Source organism: Lissotriton vulgaris, chromosome 5 (assembly GCF_964263255.1).
Source record: "Lissotriton vulgaris chromosome 5, aLisVul1.2, whole genome shotgun sequence".
In the NCBI taxonomy this organism is placed as follows: Eukaryota; Metazoa; Chordata; class Amphibia; order Caudata; family Salamandridae; genus Lissotriton; species Lissotriton vulgaris.
In genome coordinates this window covers 1,987,691,014-1,987,712,008 of record NC_141693.1, presented here as the reverse complement: position 1 = coordinate 1,987,712,008, position 20,995 = coordinate 1,987,691,014, and the positions used below count along the sequence as shown (strand labels likewise).

At 48.3% G+C, this 20,995-nt stretch overlaps 1 protein-coding gene across 2 annotated transcripts in view; it reads left to right on the top strand.

Annotated features, from left to right (window-relative positions):
- STKLD1 (serine/threonine kinase like domain containing 1) overlaps nucleotides 1-20,995 on the top strand; it is a 376,807-nt gene that overhangs the window by 99,526 nt on the left and 256,286 nt on the right. For both annotated transcript variants that reach the window (XM_086924725.1, XM_086924724.1), the window contains exons 11-13: nucleotides 14,480-14,563; nucleotides 17,403-17,519; nucleotides 18,499-18,639. In XM_086924725.1, coding sequence (XP_086780851.1) covers nucleotides 14,480-14,563; nucleotides 17,403-17,519; nucleotides 18,499-18,639 — 342 coding nt within the window. The remainder of the gene's footprint in view (nucleotides 1-14,479; nucleotides 14,564-17,402; nucleotides 17,520-18,498; nucleotides 18,640-20,995) is intronic.

The following is a 20,995-nucleotide window of genomic DNA, read 5'->3' as shown; positions in this document are numbered from 1 at the left end:
CTCCCCACCTTCCCCCCAGCCAACAATCACATGTAATACAAACGCTCATTTGCAATGCCAGTACGTGGCGCCCTCCTTCCCACCCCTTAACAACCTGTAGTATCTCCACCCCCCCAACCCGAATCCTCAAACGTCCCCCCCCTCCTTTGTTGCCTACCCTCCCTTGCATACACCCCCCCACCCTGCTCCCTGCTCTGTAGGTTTCAAACGACCTACTACCCCAATTAGCAGAGCGCCTGTCGCCCAACCCCTCCCCGGAGAAAGAGAACCTTCCCTCCCCGAGGTACTCTTGTAGTGAGCACGTGGGCCGGCCCCAGCTCCAGCCGCCATGCCCGGTAGCCCCGATACTATAGGTCCCTGAAGTGTTCAGTGCACCCGAGGATCAGGTGCGGAGTCCTGAGAATAGTGGTCGGATGGGTCCGCTGCCCACCTCGGTAACATTAAGCAGTACCATCGCGCATACATTATACATTACTGTTTGACGAGGAGTAGTTCCGCAGTCTGAGTCCTCATCTCGCTGTATTGTCCCGAAGCGGGTCCCAGCTAGGGCTGTTGGATCTGGAACGCCACGACCTTTGGCTCCGTTCGTCCACCAGTGATCTCCCAGCCGCAGACCCAGGGGAGGAGGCCCTGGCCTCTCTCCAGTTGCCGCTGTCTTGCTCTTCACACACCTCCGGTGTTGTTTCATCGAGCCATTCCTGGACCGCTGCAGGTGTGGTGAAGAATCAGGACTTCCCCCCCGAAATGATCTTAAGTTTCGCCGGGAAGAACATCATATATTTGATGCCCCGTTCTCTGAGCGCTGCCTTAACTCCGATGAAGGAGCGCCGTTCTTGTTGGACCTGCAGGGTGAAGTCAGGAAAGAAACGGATGGTTGCCCCCTCGTAGCGCAGGTCTCCCTGTTGTCTTGCCGCCTGGAGGATGGCATCACGATCTCTATAGTTCATAATTTTTGCAATTATTGTTCTTGGTGGGAGGCCTGGCTTGGGTTTAGGGACCAATGCACGGTGCGCCCGTTCGATGGTGAAGATCTTGGAGAGTCTCTTTGGCTTCAGGTGCTGTAGGATTAAGTCCTCCATAAATAGTTCCATGCTCTGCCCCTCCAAATTTTCGGGCACACCTACCACGTGGATGTTGCTCCGTCGGGCCCTCCCTTCCTGATCCTCGAGCTTCAGCGCCATTTGGCGGTGCTGATGAACAAGTTCGTTGATCCGCCCTTCGAGCCGTTTTTCGGAGCTCTGGAGTGCCTTTATGTCCGTTTCGTTGGCCTTGGATCTCTCCGACGTTTTTCCGAGGTCTGTGCGCAGTAGGTTAACTTCAATTGAGATCTTGTCCATTTTAGTCTCAAGATTCGTGCCAAGCATCTGTATTGCGGACATTATGGAGGTTAGTGAGGGCTCCGCCGGATCTGCGTCTTCTCCTCCCTTCGCTACGGTCTGTTTGGGTCCAGTCGACACCGCATATTTGTCCAACTTATTCGTTTGGGTTGTTGTTCCCGTCTTGGGCCTCATGGTGGGCACTAATGCGGATACCAGCACCCTCTTGCCGCCAAGCCGGTTGCCAGCCACCCTCTCCGTCACCACTCCTTCTGGGCAGATTGGACGTTGTATGTAGTAGGCCGTGATCAGTGCCACGTGTGCAGTCACGGATTCAGCTTCAGGCCCCGGTCAGCCAGCCAGCCGCAGATATTCAGGCACTCTATGCAGGTCTACACAACCCCCGATGAATGGTCACCAGGCAATGGCCACCGTCGGTGAAGGGGAGGGGGGGCCTCGCCGTCAGAGCACCCCCGACCGGGTCGGTGTCCGATCCGCTTGCCACCACCACCTCGATGGTCCCTGGGTGTTGCTCGGTCTCCACGGTAGCCTCAGGCCGCGACGGTGCTCTGTCCCTGCCCGCAGGTCCGCCTCTACGGTGGGTCGATTGCCGCGGCAGGCGAGGCTCATCCGGCGCCGATTCCGGCTCGTGGGAACTCCTCTGCCAGGGTTCCTCAGCGGCGGTAGCAGGCACTGCGGCCCGGCGCCGTCTCGCGCTCAGCCGCCGGATGTCAGACCTTGCTCCGGCCAACCGCAGTTTGCAGGCCGCAGGCCGGGGTCTCAATTACTTCCCTACCCCGCACTCAGGCTCCTGGCCGCGATCCCGGTGTCCGCCGCCGCACTACCCGGCTCGGTGTGCCGGCTCCGATGGGGTTCGGGCTCCGCTACCAAGACCGCTCGGCAGCTCTTCTATTCAGGGAGCTGGTGCGCCTGTCGGGGTGTAGTCCAGCCAGGATCTACTGCCGGATTTTACGGGGACAACAGTCGTCCCGGCGGAGCTCGGTTCCTAGGCGGCCATCTTCGTTGGCGCCTGGCCGAGATCTGCTGTAAAAAAAAAAAATTCAGCCAGAAAGCCATTGGGGCCCGGGAATTTTCCTGCTCTAAGCCTGGTCAAGGCGTCCCTGACTTCGTCCACCGTGATGTCAGTTTCCAAGTCGCGTTGGTCCGCCTCCTCAAGTCCTGGGAACTCTATGGAGGACATGTAATGCAGTGCATCGTCCATCGTCCCTAAATCCCTGGCTTTATAAAAGGCATTGTAGTAGGCCGCAAAAGTTTCAGCTATCTGTTTGTCCGTCTGTACTCAACTTCCCTGGCAGTCCCTCACTTTCTCTACCCACCTCGTGTCCCTCTCTTTCCTACTGAGCCATGCCAACAGCCTGCCGGACTTATCCCCGACATCATGCAGGCGGTGCAGCCACGCCAAGGCCTGCGCCTTCGCCTCCCCACGTCACCAGGTGTCTATACTGGAGTTGCACGTCTAATAATTGCCTGAGGGTACCTGGATCCCCCCCATCTGGTGCTTTTGTTCCAGCGCCAGGATCTGTGTTTCCAGCGCGCGGGCTTCCTCCTCCGCTTTCCTCCTCTCCCCTGCTACCCTATTCTGGGCTCTGTCTCGCAGTACTGCCTTGCGGGCTTCCCAAATCATCACTCGGGAAGGGACTGAGCCTTCATTTCCTGCAATGTACACCTTCACATCTGCCCTAAGGCCACGCAAGATGTCTGCGTTTTGTAAGTCCCAGGCCGCCAAACGCCACGTATCGGTTTCCCCCTGTGTCCCCCAATTTCAGCCAGTAGGGGAGAGTGATCGGATATGCCCTGCGCCTGATATTCCACCCTGTCAGCAATCTGCTGTGTCCCTCTGGCCATAAAGATATAATCCAGTCGAGAGTAGACTTTATGCGCCCCAGAAAAGAACGAATACTCCTCAGTCACCGGGTGCCGCCACCTCCACACATCTATTAAGCCCAGTTTGGCCATCGTCCTCGCTAGCAAAGTGCTGGTCGGGGCTCTATCTCTCCCTCCCGTCCGGTCACGCCCAGGGTCCATGACATCTTTAAAGTCTCCCCCAAGTATCTGGACCATGTTGGAGGTGTTGAGTAGGATATCAGTGATAGCTCTCAATGTACCTGCCTGCAGCTTAGGTGGGGCGTAGACCGAGAGGAACGTGTAGTCCCTCCTTCTCCAGTGCCCCATCACTCCCACAAATGTCCCCTGTGGGTCCACCCATGTCTGTGAGATGTGAAATGGCGGGTGTTTCCTGATCAGAATTGCTACCCCCCTGGAACCTGAGGTAAAACCTGCGTTGGCCAGTGTTCTATATTGCCCTCTAGCAAGGAAGTTACATTTAGTGCCCTGCAAGTGTGTTTCCTACAGCAGTATAACATCAGCTCTAATTCTTTTGACATAATTATGCACTAACCCCTGCTTAATCTTGCTGCCTAGGCCGTTGACATTCCACGTTAAGACCTTAATCCCCCCCGGTGAAGGGTCCTCCCCCAGCGAGTTTGCCATCATCCTATCCTGTATGACTGTGTGTTTTGTCCCATAGGGTCCATGCGGCGGGCCCACAGCCACGGATGCGCTTGAGTGTCCTGACATGCAATAAACCGTTCCCCCCCAAACTCGTGGAGAAGTGTGGCTCAGGGGTTAGAGGCGGCAGACCTGGAGCTTGAGTTCGGCCCGGGACCAGGGTTCAATTCCCCGCCTCGGCGGGTCTTGGGCTAAAAAATTCCACTGACTCGTTAATTCTCGCTCCGGTGCCTTCTCGACTCACGGGTTCACACTCTGCGACTCTGGGCAATAGCTTGCTTAATCTCCACAACGGCCCCTCGCGGTGGGATGCCTGGCTTTCACCTTGTGGATACCCTGCCAGGATATCTCACAGGGGAATACCAGGACGGGTTCCCTAAGCAAGCGCTGAGATGCCCCAGGGTAAGTCGTGCGCTATATAAATCTCATTCATTTCATTTCATTTCAACTCCCCCCTCCCCCAGAACCACCATAAACATTTCCTGTCCCTTTTCCCTGGTCCCCAAACATGGAACAACTGCCCCCCGTCCCCGCTCCCCCCTCCCTACCTCCTCCCCCCTCCGGTCCCATTCCTGCCAGATGGTCACGTACAGGACTGTCCAGAAGTAGAGGGTCTGTCGCCTACCCTTGAAACCCCCCTAGTAGTCTAACCCCAGAATATAATCCTGAGGCCCTGGAACACTTCTCTCAGCTCTTCGTAGTCACTGGGAAACAATTTACTCCCAGAACAAAGATGCAAAAACAGGGGGGTATGCCAACTTGCATGCTATCCGGTCATGAGCCTGCATCACCAGTGTCCCGAAAGTCCCAACTTCACGAATGTGAGTCCTGATTATCGTCTGGGGATGCCGCAGCCCCACCGTCCGCCTCTTTCTCCATCTCATTGATTGCTACCACTAAAGGATGCATGGACGGGGACCCCGCGTCCTCATCACCAGAAGAGTGTCCGCCAGTGTCCTGCTCCCCTTCGGACCGTGCATTCCCTGCCAGACAGCTGAATCTGGAACCTAACCGGTTACCCACGACCGGGGAGGACGAATTCCTCCGACTCCTACGGGCTGAGTTTGGCGCAGGATATGGAGTTGACATTTGCCTCCTGTTTCCGCGGGACCCTCTGGATCTCTGCGTTCTCGGCTGTCGACATTGGGCCTACGTCATCGACGTGCTAGGCCCGGGCTCCCGTCGGTCGGCCTTCCTGGTTCTGCAGGGGCGGGCGCTCCTCGAGCCACTGCCAGGCGTCCTCCGGGTGTGTGTAAAAATGCGCTTTCCCCTGGAATATAACTTTCAACTTGGCCGAGAAGAGGAGCATGTATTGCAAATGCAGGTCTCTCAACTTTGCCTTCACCTGATCGAAGGAGCGGCGCTGTTTCTGTACTTCTTGGCTGTAGTCCAGGAAAATCATGATGGACGCATTCTCCAACCTGATCTCCCCAAGTCTTCTGGCTTCTCTCAGGATCGTGTCGCGATCCGCGAAATTCAAGAAACTGGCAATCACAGGTCTCGGCCGGGCCCCCTCTGGCGGCTTTACCAACAATGCTCGGTGTGCCCTTTCTATAATAAAGCATTTGGAGAAGTGTGCCATAGGGAAGGTCTTTTGAAGCCACGTATGCAGAAACGACTCCATGTTATTCCCCTCAATTCCTTCCCTAAAGCCCACAAAGCGGAGGTTGTTGCGGCGCGCCCTGTTTTCCGCATCATCCACCTTCCACTGGAGGTGCTTGTGGGAGGCCTGGAGCTCTGCTACATCTTTCTTGAGCCCCTGGATAACATCTTCCGCCTCACCCAGTCTATTCTCTGCAGTAGTTACCCTCTCCGCCAAGTTACGGAAGTCCTGGCGCAACAGGTCACCTCTGACCCCACTTCGCCAATTTTAACTTCTAGGGCCGCTCGTGATGCCTTGATGTCATCTCTAGAGGCTTGGATGGCCCCCATCAGCAAAGCTGTGTCCGAGTGGGGGGCCTGAGGCTCAGCGTCTGTGACGGGAGGGCCCTTGGCATATCTATCCAGTGTTCCCTGCCTCGGTGTCCTGGCCGCCGCCTCCTTCTTACCCATGCTGGGCACCCAGGTATTGTTGTCTCGAGCAGCAGTCCACGTACCTCAATGTTATCAAACACCAGTCACTGGTTATGTGGCTCCGCTCCGCACTCTCCCCCCTCCGCACTGCCACGAGGCAAAAGTCCAGGGCCGTAATCCGCCACATAGTCGTTGGTGACCTCCCAGAGCCCCCCGGTGCCAGGCACTCCGCCCGAAGTTGTCAGCAAGCCAGGCCCCCCGAAGGGGGGGGGGGAGGGGTGGGAAGGCGGGTATGCCCCTGGGTCGACCTACACACTTTATTCTGCCACTCGCTGCCTCCCGGGCCTCCAGGTCGCTTTCCACACACAAGGGTTTCCCCACCTGTCCAGCACCGACCCTCTGCCAGGCACCGCCGCTACTGCTCCAGTCTGCGCTCAGGCCTCCAATCCACCGCCAGCGTCCATGTGGGGCTCCATCGCCGCTCTCACCGCTATTACACCCAAGTGCGTCAGGGGCCGAGCCCCCCTTCCTCCGCCTCCAGCCCTGGGTAGATCCCAGGCCTCGCGATGCCAGCGGGTCCTGGATCTCAAAGCCCCCTCTCTCCGGCCAAAAGTCTCCGGAGTCCACTGCCTCAGGCGCCACACCGCGGACCAAAGCAGGCCGGCATCGCTGTTCCTCACACGGGGCTCAGAGGGTCTCCGCCTCCGAGCTCTGTCTCCGCCCGCTCGCTCTTCTCCCCGAGAGCGCACAGGGTCTTCAGGCTGTGCTGGGAGTCGAAAACGGGACCTTTGGGTGCCGTTATACTGTCGGATCAATGTTGGCTCGCCGGAGCTACCGGGAGACTCGACCTAGTCAGCCATGCTGTTAGCCACGCCCCTTAAGGCATTAACAATCTTGATCCAAAGTGGGAGTATCGCGGCTATGATCTCCTTGAAGAAGTTAGGAGGAAGAGGGTGGTTGAAATGGTTTGAGGGTTTCAGCGTTGTTAGGATCAAAGGTTCTGAAAGAGTTCCGAGAGGCATTTGTTCCGGGGAGGTGCCTAGGAGGACAAGAGTGAATAGTAGATTTGGTGGCAGAGAGGATGCTTTGAGGTGGGGGAGGACATTGTCGGAAAGCCATCTGTAGATCAATGCTCATGGTTTCTGTCTTCTGTAGAAAGAAAGAAGAGCATTCCTCGCAGTTTGGTAGCAAACTGAAACCAGCAAGGGACAGATTGGGAGTGCAGTTCCATTGTGGTTATATGAGTTCAAAAAGATTTTTGGGTCAGTTACTAGCTTAGTCTAGCTGGTTTCTGAAGAAATTAGCTTTTGGAGTGCTGAAGCTTTTGTAGTATTTGTTCCTTAATGATCTCAGGTGCTTTAGATGTCCAAGGGCAGGAGCAGATCTACACTGACGTTCAGCTATCCTTATGTTGCGTCTCTCTGCATTGAGACTACAATTATACCAAGGTTTAAAACATTTTGTGGACACTGTTTTTAGTTGTAGAGGAGATATCAAGTCGAGAACTCTCCATGGAGCAAATGTAGTGGTTGTTAAGATCATGGACATCTGACATCTCTCCAGGAGGAGATGGGATGTTGTGGCGGAGATAGATTAAAGTTCATTACGGGTGATGTTGTGCATGCTCCTTTTCCAGAGTCTGTGTTTGGTTAGTTGAGCTGTGTTGGTTATCACAAGTTCCGTGAGGAGGAATGTGATGTACTGGTGGTCGGTCCAATCGCAGGGAGGATAGATTCCAATTGAATAAAATTGGGCTTAACAGGGATAAGATCTAGGGGCGACCCTTTGTTGTGTGTGGGCTTGTTACAGAAATTGGATCAGGTCAAGATCAGAAAGGAAGGTTTTAAAGCTGTTAACTGCAGGATCATTCAGATCATTCCAGTGGAGGTTGAAGGAAGACTTGAGTACATTGTTGACCAGTGTTTGTTACTATGGTTTCCATGATTTGTTCTATGAACCCCGTATTGTCTCCTTCTGGGCGATATAATGTGTGTAGTTTTCATATAGGTCTGTTGTTGCATGAGATATTGAGGCATTTGCATTCGCAGGCAGATAAAATGTGGGTTTGTGCATGTTTAACAAAAAGGTCGATGCTGTGTACGCAGGTTAGGAGGGATTAGAATGTCAAGGTTGGAGCAGAGGAGTTGTTTAGCTGGGTTTTAGTCAGGATCAGGAGGACAAGATCATATGTGAGGATAAGGTCAGCAATATCCTAAACATCTGTCCTCAAAACTACAACAGAGGGGGTACCCCATCAGAGTAATAAAGAAAGCGAAGAAGAGAGCACTTAACGCAAATCGGGAAACCCTTCTGTCTATTAACAAGAGGCCCCAAAGAAACCTGGGTTTGTTTCTACATTCAATACGGCATCCCAACATATTAGAAAGTTGGTTTTAAAAAAAACTGGAAGATCCAGAACACAGGGGGGATGAAGATCGAGACACCCCTTTTTTCCTTCAGACGGAGCTAAAACCTGAGGGACCTCCTGATACACACTAGACCCAGGGACCCAGGAGGAGTGAGAGAGAATCTTACAGCAACAGGTCTACCTAGAGTGACTGGTCATACTCGCTGTGGCTCATGCAGTGTCTGTCATTTGACGAGCAATTCCACCTCTATTGACCTAGGACTTCCCACTCCCTGGGAACAGAGATCACACACTAATTGCAATTCCCAGGGAGTGATTTATCTCCTGACCTGCCCCTGCCAAAAATTGTATGTAGGGATGACCAGTAGAAAAGTGCGAGTAAGGATCACAGAACACCGCAGCACCATCAGATGCGGCAAAACGAACACTAAACTGACGTCACATTTCGTTGAACAAGGACACAGCATCGAAGACATCAGATGGACTGTGATTGAGAAGATATAACCCAGTAGACATCATCTATAAGACCAGAGAGTACTATTACAACGAGAACAACGTTGGGTCTACCGCTTGAAAAGCCATATAGTGGGGTTAAATGATGAGATCCCGTGGCAAACACTAGGGAGACAACTATGATAACTATCATTTCCAGAATGACGTTTCTATTCTAGCTGGTCCATGATGCTTCCGCCACTCTTGTATACACTCCCATGAAATCACAATCATTTATTTTTTATTGTTCCTGTGGGGGTACAGGACGACACAATATAAGACCATTCCTACAGTGGTATCATCCAGCATTATGACAGGGCCCCGGTGTCCTCCTATCTTGAAGGAGTCAGTGAGGTATGCTTTTGAGTACTCTGTTAGTCTGTATTCCCTGACCTATCGGGCTTGCTACATTCGACCGCTCAAACACACTAAACTGTTATATCATAAATTACACAACATTAGCAAACATGGATGGGCAGTGAGTGCTATATGACCTCTTATTATTATTACTGGTTCTCAGGGTACTGCTAAGGTCCGACAAGATTGTGATGGTGGATATATGTTATCTTCCCCTCCTTCTCTAAGTACGTCTTTTTCCTCTTTTTGCTACTTGCGGGACGTATACACGATATAACTTTTGCCAATGCATTTATGCTTTCTGCTCCCGATTTGCTGACATTGTCTCTCACCTGTGGGTACTGTGTACGTGAGCCTCTCTGGGGCCGTATTCACGTTGAGTGTGCCCATTCACTCCTCATGGGGGTCTGCCAATGCCTGTGGGTGTGTGTTCTCTTGAGTCCCATGGGGGTTGAGCACTTTTTCCTTGCTTTTGCTGACTCTGCATGAATGCCGGGGATTGGCCGCCCTCAAGTTCTGTGTCAAGGGGCCAGGAGGGGAGACATACATCGGAATTCAATCCCGAGAGGACGGGGTAGTTCCGCAAACGGTGCGCACTTTGCACATGTGGGTTGCCTGGCCGAGACCGCCATTGTGAGTTGTGTGCATGGCGTGGGTGAGAGCGGGCTATAGGGAACTACAACTCCCGGAGGCCTACGCGGCCCATCATGCTGACGTCGCGACGTCGCCTTGGTGACTACGTCATCTTGTAGCGACCTGACGCATTGGATAAACGGAGCCAGGAACGCCGTGTCCTTCTACTACGCGGTGGTTCGGAGCCCGAGTATGTTTTGGCGGTAATTGCCGTACTGAACGGTAAGAGCAGCGGGTGGGATACTTTAAGCAACGGCACTTTACTAAACTTCGAAAAACTGCCACAAAGGAGCAATTAACTATTGCGAGTCATCTGACCCTCACTGTCTTTTTACTTCATGCAGATTGTGTTCATGGGCAAAAAAACCCTCGGGTGGCCATCAATTCTAGTTTTTGACTTGTTTAAACTCGGTGAGTTCACCTAGAGAATCAAACCATCGTATATGGGAACTCTAAACTCTTTGTTTTATTTTTATTTCTATAAAGTCTCATGACTTGCTCCAATTGTGGGGAGCATTTGGATAGGTTAGTTGTGGATGGAGGGAGTATCGGTGTTGGGTGATGGTGGTGTGAATGTGTCACTATGTCTTGCGAAGTATCATACCTCGTAAATTATTATCGATGTATATACTGTGAGTGGTTGATTATGACCACCTCCCTTGTATGAAAGTTCCAATGAGTATGAGAGGAACCCTGCTTTAAATTGCTATATAATAGAGACTAGCCTGAGCATATTACTAATACTCAGGACAAAAGAGAGATTTCTTTAGATTAAACCTTGTATTGTGGGGGATGAGCACTCACTCTCACTTATGTTCTTTTCTCTCTATTCTTCCCTAGTGAATGTTTTCCCATGATTCATATGGGGATACTTCCTCCACTGATTTAGAAACATACCCAGCAGAGTAAGGATCCTAGTGACCTACACCTAGCTGGGCTACCCAAGGTTCTAATTAAGACACGGGTAACCAGTGGATCCTACTGCGACAGTCCTGAAGAAGACCAGGGTGACCTTTCTGGCACGAATCTATGGTCGAAACATGTTGACTCGAGCAGTGGTAGGAGGGAAGCCTTGAGAAACCTTATTTTCTCAATAAGGCATTTTCCCATCCTTTCTTTTCTTTTAATCCTGATAAGGGTACCATAATTGGTTCTAATAAAGTAATTCTTTCTTTTGGCACCCCTAATCAGTTTTAACACACGTCCTTACTGCACTTATTTGTGTCGCACTTTTGATCCACGAGGTGTTCCTCTATACACGGTATCACTTATGTATGTTACTCGTTGTACGTATTTACGTATTGTGTTGTACGTCTTGTAACGTGGAAATTTATTCTTTTTCCCCCTCCCTAATGCTCCGCCCTGGATGTGGCTACATAGTAGCAGGCCCTATGATGAAGCATGTCCCATACTTCGGTATGTGAGTGAGGGCAGTTTTTTCCAAATTGGGAATTTCCCTTTGTTTATATTGAAGAACTCTTTTTACCCATTGTTGTTGTGAACATAGTCCTTTTAGGGGGTCTGGGGTATTGGAGTATAAATAATTTGGCCCTTTCCCCTTCTGTGTGTTTAACAGCAATATCCCCTGCATGTCTAGAATCTGACCTGCAGTTGATTAGCATCAAAAACACATAACCCTTGTCGAAAGGCTTGCAAAGAAGGGATAGGTGATCGGGTGTTGCAATAGCTTAAATCCTTCCTCAAAGACAGAACTTTTCAGGTGTGGGACCAAGCATGTTTTTCTGATATTTTGTCTTTAAAATATGGAGTACCTCAGGGCTCCACGTTAAATCCCACTTTGTTTAAGATTTACCTGCACCCTCTTGCTAAACTAGTCCAATCTTTTGGCTTGTCTATAGTGTTGTATGCTGATGATACACAATTAGTTGTTTTGATTACTCCAGAACAAGGAACTAACTGCAGTCAACTTGTCCCCTGTCTTAAAGAGGTAGCCAACTGGAAAGCCAACTGTTCCTTCAAATTAAACAGGGGCCAGACGGAGCTTACACTGCTAGGAAATAATAAAGTTAAGAGAAAGCAGCTCCTCTGGCCGGAATGCTTAGGAGCTGCCCCAACCCTGAAAAATAAAATAAAAAGTCTGGGTAGCTGTTAGATGACAGCTTACAAAGGAAGTACTGGCTAGCTCACTAGCTCCAAAATGCTGCAGGAGTCTCAGACTTCTGAAGAAAGTGCTAGATCTCCTGCCCCCTCTGGCACAGAGACTCATCATCCAGGCCCCGATTACCTTTTGGCTGCATTACGGGAATTCCCTATTTTTGAGGTTCCCCTTACTATGTGAAGAAAAGGCTACTAACTTTTCAAATTGCCACTGCTCATCTCCTCTTCAAAATCCCAAGACACCGATCCACAAGAAGGGTCTTGGTTGACCTTCATTGGTCACCTATAGAGCAAAAAGTTCAATTTAAATATCTGTGCATCACCTACAGGGCTTTCCACAGGAAGAGGCTTTTTACAGGAAGGGGCCTCAATTTCTTCATGCCCTGATTGAACCTTGAAACCTGGGCAGATCTACAAGGTCTGCTACCTGTAGATCCAAATGTGGTGATCTCTCCTTTAAACGTCTGGCATCTACATTGTGGAACTCCTCAAATTGCATTAGTTGGACTCTGAATTAGACTTCAAGAAAGCTTTAAAGACAGGGCTTTTCTCTAATCTTCATTTGCTCAGATCATAACTGGGCTGACTTCTGACCTGCTGTTTAGATTCAGCGCTGGGAAGCCTCCGGGTAGCCATGTGCTCTACATATTGATTAGATTAGTTTAGAACTTCATATCTGATGACAGGTAAGGCAAAGAAATACCTTAAGGAAAGGGTTTAAATATCATTAGGATCAAGTATTAGAATCCGGTTATTTCCACAGAAAAACTGTGAGGGGGGTTGGATTATTCTATTCTTCACTAAATGCAATGTGATTTATTGAAAAAGTTTTATGATGTGGGGGATTTACAAATGCTTACTCAAGTATCGATTAGTTTCCAATAATCTATCCCAGCTGAAAGGGAGAGATTCAGGATGATCCTGAGAGCCCCAGCAGGGGTCATACAGATGTAGTATACAGAATTAACATCCATGTCGATCTAGAAGGTAGGCGAGTTAAGAGTGTATCTACGACTGGCACTGGGGCTGCACCAGATGTTGAATCCAATCCAGCCTGCTTGAGAGCAGCGTCGCTCTGGAGTTTTTAGTGTTTGTTCAGTTGGATGTTCCAGAAGACTATAGAACCATTTTGCCATCTGCCAGTTTTACATTCTCATCCTTATCAGCCAAACAAATTCCATGAATGGAAACAATTTAATATTTAGTGCAAAGGGAAATGCCTCATGATTCCACTACAGGTTCAAAGACTGCTCTACCATCTTCCTCTGTCTAAGGTGGTCCTTAAGAAATATCCATTTTGTGGAAATATCCAGATACATACGAAGTCTGATTGATTCTTTTTTTTCACAGAGGGTTGTGAATGAGTTGTGGGGTTGGTTCTTTCAGATGTTTTCTTTGATCATAAAGCCAATCCAGCACCTAACATAACTCAAACATTTTCTTCAATCTTGCTACGATGTTGGGTTGGCACTGTCAGCCAATGGAATAGGGGCATTCTCATCCACATGGCCTTTCACTACAACACAGAAAGACACAGTCGCAGTCACCCGAGACTTTGGGTTCAATTGATCCTAATGACGTTCCTTCAACCGCTACTGGCTATACGGTGATATGTTATCTCTTTACAGAACTCCTAAATTAATACAAAAATAGGGTTGTACCATTTCGTGAGAGTGAAGTGGTAATGTTCGCTTTCAAAACGCCTGAAACTGCTGCCCTCTCTTAACACAAGGAGGAATCCACACTTGAGCTTAGACAAGAACGACAGCTGCTTGAGTCTATAGGGATGTGTAAGGTTAGTTATGTAGTCTAACATTAAAAAGTGATAGTGCTCAGGTGGTGCTCCACCAGGAGGATAGCACTGGCCACAGCACTCTATGTAGGAGAGCTGATCATTGACGTTTGTAAAGCTGCCATGTGGCGGGCAGCGGGTATGTTTAACTTTATCAAGCACTAATACTTGGACTTCCAGTCCCGTAGTGAAGACAGAGCTGGGCAGGTAGTACTGCAGAAGCGGATTCAGCAAAGTGAGCCTCATTCTCTCCTTGCCTTTCTTAAGCACCATTTGGTATTCTATTTCAGTAGCATCTGAACCTATGAAAGACTGGGTGTCAGAGAAGCAATAGATACCTACCTAATGGTACCTGCATGTATCTTTGCACATTTCATAGATTCACAGTAGAGCCTCCCTTCAGCTAGGTAAGAAAGTACAGTGTTGACTCACATGGTGTTGGGAACTTGAGGGAAACTCCAGGGAGGGGCTTCGGTCTGTCCACAACATTGGCCAGACAAAAGATGGGCTTTATTTTATGCGTCCAGCACTCTCATGTTCACAATACAGCCTGGCGATTTGGAATCATTCAAAAGTATGTTTATATATTAAACCTTCATGGGAGGACTCCAGTTACGGATAGGTAGTATTTCCATACCTTTTACTGCAGAAGTAAGCTGGCTTAAATGGAAATCTGGTACTTTCCCTACACTGTGTCCGTCTCTGCACACCAGTCCTGCTGAAGTACTGCCGCGGAGGCAGATTTCCCGAATAAGCCAGCTCACTTCTGATGCAATCCATCCTAGCTCTTGAATCACCTCTTATGCAAGGTTTTTGAAATAATGTTTCACAAATAACCATTTGCTTTGTTTTAACCCACAGATTTCATGCAGGTTTATGAAGAATATGAAGATGCACAAATACTGGCTCTGCAGCAGCTATCCGCACTCACTGGCACGGAGGAGGGTATGTTTCTGTGCTTTGATTCATACATCTGTCGTATCAGCCCTGCATCTGATGAATTCTGCCCTGATACAGGGAAATATCTTAATGACTCCCACATGCAAGGAGAAAACTCCCTGCACAGCAAGACCATTGTGGTTTTTTTTAAGCGGTTTGTTTCTGGAAAAACAGAAAATGTGCTCAGCGGCTAAAACAAACATGGTGTCCACTGATCCCAGTTCACTACCTTCACTGCAACAGTCATCCCAACAGTTACAGTGAAGACTCTAGCTACCTGTGCCAAGTACGCAGGGATCCGTTAGTAGGGTGCACAGTCCAGTGCTAGGGAGCGGCGGCCACAGTCTGCCATGACTTTTGGGGTTGGTGGGTGCCTACCAGGCTTTAAATGAGGTAGTTAATGTTTGAGATACATTTGCTGGTTCCATTAATTGCTAGGCCATGGCCTTCTCACATATTTGGGGTTGAAAGCCAGTTGAGGTGCACAGGTTGTTAATTCCTTGTACTGCAATGCTTTTTTAGCATTAGAATTGCTAATTCCTACTCATTGACAACCTGGACGCTGGGTCGGTGCTGACCGTTTGAGGTTCTCTTTGGTGGCTTCACTTCTATAATAATGGCACTCGTTGATCCTAAGCTGAAGGTGGCATTAGCTGTTGTTGCAGCCTTTTCCAGTTTGTCAGTAAGATGGAAGCTTTATGGGCTAGTTGTAAATGCAGTGAACTGTGTTAGGAAGCCCTGATGGGAGTCTTTAGCCCACTGACCTTGAGCGCAAAGTGGGGTGAATGCACCCCACCATCTCATGCACAGTGCAGTGCTGTCTATCATAATTATGACTCAGAAGAGACATCTGCACCTGCACAGCAGAAGGGCTTTGGGGCACTGGGACTGGATTTCTGCCATTCTGCCCAGCCAGCGACGTGCCCCGTAGAGAGACCTTCGACCATCATCACCATCATTGCCCAATATGGACAGTGGTGCCAAACATTACTGAAATGCTGTTCATGGCGAGGTACATATGCTTGACCCAATCTTTCTTTGAGGTATAATTTGGGTAAATGGTATTTTGTGTACTAATGATAAAGGTGCCTAGACATTGAATATTAATCCTGTTCACCAGTTTGTATCTCAGGCGAGGCAGATGAGGCATTGAAGGAACCGCAGACCAGCTGGATTCTGCCCAAGCGACTAGTTGAGTTTGGCGTAGCTTCTACCTTGGATGTATGTAAATATGCTGTGGACTATGAGAACGGCATGATATTTGTTTGAGTTTTACTGAACTGGACTTAACGTCCACCCAGGGCTTTACGTTTGTGGTCTGCTATCAAGCTTGCTATTTGAACATTTCGCTGAAGGTTTTTGCAGGTGGGGTCATGGGAGGATGAGTGGGGTAAGGTCCTCATTTTCTTGGCTATAAGTAAGATATAGGAAAGGCTGCAGTCATGCCTCTCACTGGAGCTGTCTTCAGTGCCCTGTAATGTGTGTAACTGCTATTTCAATTCATTATTCTAGACCTATTTTGTCATTGAAAAAGCCCATGCTCAACTTGCATACAGGTGAAACACTTATCGGCAACATGTTCATTATGGAATATATGTAATTCAACACTCAAAGGCAATGGAATATTCAGCATAAAACTTACAACAAATCTCCTTTGCAATAAATGTTTTCTCTGTTCTACTTTCAAGTGGATATTGCTTCTTTACTTGTATAGATATCAAATTCCAGTAATTACCGTAGCTATTAGTGTCAATCTATGACTCTTTATTTCACAGAAGGTACCATGAGCTGGACCAAAAATAGGTTGCCTTTTTTGCTCCAAATTTTTTTATTGCATTTTCAAAAACAACAAACAATTCAGCAGCAGTACATCATATAGCATTTATGCGCTCCATTTCTGGGGAGGAAACCCTTACAAGCAGAATATGTACAGTATTATAGCAGAAAGAAATTGAGTGAAGCCCATGCCCTGTATGATTTTTTCTCAATGCTAGGGGAAGCCCTGATCATGACCCTCATGTTCCAAGCTGGGGTCAGTGTTCAGGCCCAGACCAGCCCCCATTTGCATGGACAACCCATCCCCAGATAAATCGACTTTTCATTTGTCATACACCAACCCATGTCCCGTTCCCATTCTACCACCATCGGGGCTTTTCCAGCACCCAATAAGCATTCAATAATGGGTTTGGCGATCACAAGATATATATATTACTCTCTTTTTTGGTCGTAGTACTCTTATGTCTTTAGATAATGCCTAGGGAGAATGTTCTATTGGCCATCAATTCTCAACCTCTCGCAGTTTGTAGTGGAGTGCCCTGTCCGCCAAATGCTAAACAAGCCAATAAGACTTCTTGTTGATTTGAAGTATACACACACCACCTATCGCTGAAATCAGTCCTCCTATAAGTAGGTGACACCCATTGGTAAGCATCATTGTGGCACCACCTGGCTAGTGATTGGCTCTGACCTACTTCAGAACTTCACTTTCTAGTGGCTGAAGCTACCCTGTGAGCCCCTTTAATTAAACCGTGGAGAAGGGGCTAACTTAGGTTGGATGTTTGTATGGTTATTTATGTAGCACAAACATATCTAGGATCAGTGCAGTGCTGTACAAGAGACAGCACTGGAGCGCCAATATAGGGAGAGAACATGATTTGTGTTTGTTGCCCTCTACAAGAGTCAGTAGTCTTGAGGGGGTGTGGTAGTTGATGGCCCTCAACGAAAAAGATTATTGTAAAAAAATTCAGGTCACATATTCGTTTACATGAAGTGAATGGGCATGTATTGAGCGGAGACCCATTTCCATTTCTATGTAATATCTAAGTACATTCTGCTCTTTCTGCAGCTTTCTGCCTCCGAAAAGACATTGTACGAATTGTGGCTCAAACAATGACGTCATACAGTGGGTCCATGGATGTGCAGTTGGAAGGTCTCCGCGTGCTGAAGGATCTCACTGGACAAGGTACAAATCTTACCAGAGATCTGTTGAACCATGTGGAAATTGAGATTTTTGTCAACACACTTACTAAAGCCAGGAGGCATAAACCAAAGTCAGCCATCCCTCAGTTTATCCTCAGCAGCTCTGTTAGTAATACTTTTTGCACATAATATCCACATTTCCAAAGTAATAAGATTAGTTATTTTGCTTAATTACTCATCATGAAACTGGTTCTTTGACATTCTGTTGCAAGTGCATAACATATTAGATAGATGCATTTCATATTACCAAAAACCATCACTTCTTTCACTCGTGTACAATTTATTTCAGTTCCTTCCCTCATGTGGTGTCTTTGGGCTTCTTGGACCAGATAACGAACATGTAAGATCTTCAGTGTCCAGAGAAACATATCACGCTAGTGCCCTCTTTGTGCTCCTCATTGTTTTGAGACCTCAGTGGTGCAGATAGGGTATAGCACATTACTATGCATCACACAGTGGCACACAGCTACATAAGTGGAAGTATTGGCATTACAGCTGAGCCAAGTATCACAAAGCCTTTTGCTTTTCTGTCAGAATTTGTAGTCTAATAAAGGGTAATATTGAACCACATTCATTACCATCTTTAGTACCTACTGAATACTGCCCAATTGCCTAAAAGCACAATCGGGTATGCACCTAACCGGTGTCTGCATAGCAAGACCGCAGAAAGATCAAGCAGGAAATCTCTAACCCATTGAGAAGGGTCTTTGTGTGATTGCAGGTAGGCATAGAGAAGCTCGATAAACCAGATTTCAAGCGTACAATAGCCGTAGAAGTGTAAAAAACCTTCCCACCTCAACTCAGCACATTTCACCTGTAGAGTGGCCTTAAGGTTGGTAGTGGTTCAGGAATAACATGGGAGCAGCAATGGTAGAAGCAGCATCACTATGTCTTTCAGCACATCTGACATTAGCAGAATGAGCCCAGTGGATGATCTTGTCAATTGCTTGCCTCCTTACCAGTTCTAGAAGAAGGACTGGAAGCTGACATCATGACAGGTGAAGAACTAATCAATGTCCTATTACAAGCCATCCGGAGTTTCCCCGGCAGCGTTGAGCTGCTCACCGTGGCATGTCAGCTGCTCATGATGGTGTCCGCTAGCGGTAAGTGATCTGCTCATTTACTCTTCCTTGTTGGTAGACAGGTTTATTGTTCAAACCTAGGGCATGTTTATTCAGCAACCTAAGAAGGTTGTCCCCTTTAAACAGACATCACATGACCTAACAGCATAATATCGCATAAGGGCTCAAAACAGCACTATAGATTGAAGAAAGCAACAAAGCTGAATTATAAGAGACCAATGAATTGGTGAACACTGTGCTATCCATCACAAAATCAGCACGAAAGACATCACAAAATAGATTAAATACATCCTAACATACCCGTAGACCTCAAAATGTGGCTGAGGGATGTCACCATATTTTCAATGTTTCACTATATGGCTTCAGTAACATCACAGTATTGGACTACATAGCATTATGTAGAGTTCAATTGCATCATCAGAGGGCTCAATAATATCACACTATGGGTGTATATTACCACAAAATGGCTCTTAAATGTAAGAGTAGAAATCAGTAACATTACTGAAGACTCACTGGACATTAGTCTTTTCATTCAATGCTCATCTGCAAAATAATGTAATTTTTATCATAGTCCCTTTTTCCTCCGCCATTACACTGGGGCGGGAAATGTCCCATGCGTGGCCTACAGGTATGTACCCCTGCCCTGAGTGACCCAACTGCATTTGGAACTGGAATCCTGACTTTTTACCACCCCAGCTAACACGCTAACCGAGCATGAATGCTGCAGCCAAGGCCTGTCTACGGCGATGAAAGGGTGCAGAAATGATTCAGTCACTGTGAGGGGTGCACCAAGTAAGCCCTTTTTTATTGACTTAGGACTACTGTCCTTGCTTTAGGTTGTTGACGGGATGGAGTGGTGACAGTGTACCCATTTGTGTGAATTATTAATCTTGAACAGGTCATTTTCTGTGTCAGAAAGGAGTGTGGCCTTTCAGCTCCACTAGGATGGAAGCTACACTTTAGTGTGGCCCTCAGACTACTGTGCTGACATTAAGTGTGCATGTCTAGTGCATTTGTACATTGTGTATGTGTGTCTTCTGGATGACAGGAAGACTGCACAATCTGAAGATTTTTGCTTGTATGAGTGGGATCCATTCTTGGTGGCTCTTTGGTCAGCATGGCACAAGGTGAAGAATGGATCCGGCTTCCGCAGAAAGTATGCGTGCATTCCTGCGGCTGGATGGTGGAGACTCAGACACTGGGAGGATGGAGATGGGGGTAGCCTTTTGACATTCTATGAGGACCTTTTAGGAAGGGGTTGCTGGTTTCATTTTCTTGCTAACTGCCATTGGGTGGATGGTGGTGGAGAGGTTGGTGAGTCAGCAGATTCTGTTGATAAAGGTGAGGAGGTTTCTAGGCACGGCTTGCCCTTTTGTCTGTCTATGATTGTGCATCTCTGCCATCAGCATTTCTGAAGTAGAAGAGTATTTCCACTTAAATGTGTCCATGTTTTGGATACTCCTGCCTGGAGCCAGCATCATCACTTCTTTGTGTGCGAACCATTTATAAAGCATTACACTCAAGCCAGTTCCAGGGCCTGCAACAGTCGAAAATATGGATAAAGTGGGACCCAAACCACCCAGCTTTATTACACGTCCATGTTTTTCTTGACTAAGGGAGCGGGTGCTCAGCAAAGCACTGAAAAGAGTGGCTGTATGACCATTGCTGGTGTCTGCATGACCACCGGTGTCGCAGAGGTGATGGGACCTGAAATCCACTAGAGAATCTATGGGTCTTCCTAGCGTATACAAGCATGCCTGCTGGCTAAGAGAGGGAAGCCCAATTGTGTTCCTGGTTTGCGGAACACCCAGAAGAAGCTTTCTGCCAAAAAGAGAGTGTTGACTGGAACAACCAATGTTGTAAGGGGTTATGCAATCTCTCAGAGCAAGGTTCCTCTGGTGAATTGTGTAAAGAAACTTTGAACTAAGGAACACTAAGCTGTCCACCACTTCTGCTGGAAGGACCGGTGTTGCCGATGTGTGACGCTACCTTGGAAGAGGCATCACTGGCAAAGCGGGAGATCTACCCCGGAGGCCGCAGCTGCTGAAGAAGACAAGCACCCACTAGTCTGGCCTGGGGGCTATAACTGCCAAAGCACAGCACCCTCCAGCAGTCCGGCTTGAAGGCCACACCTGCGAAGGAGCCAAACATCCCACTTTATGAAACTTGCACCTATGCCTTATCATGTCTAAACTAAACTTGTACGGAGGTCAGCACAGAAAGTGGGGTCACTTTAGGGCAGGGATAAGAGTACAATAGCCGGTGGTGTGCTTCTTTAAGAGCCCGTGGGTGAGATCATTTAAATGTGTAGTCGTAGCCATATCGTATTGTGTATTATTTGATACTACTGTGGTATTAAAATGCTTTCCTTTACTAA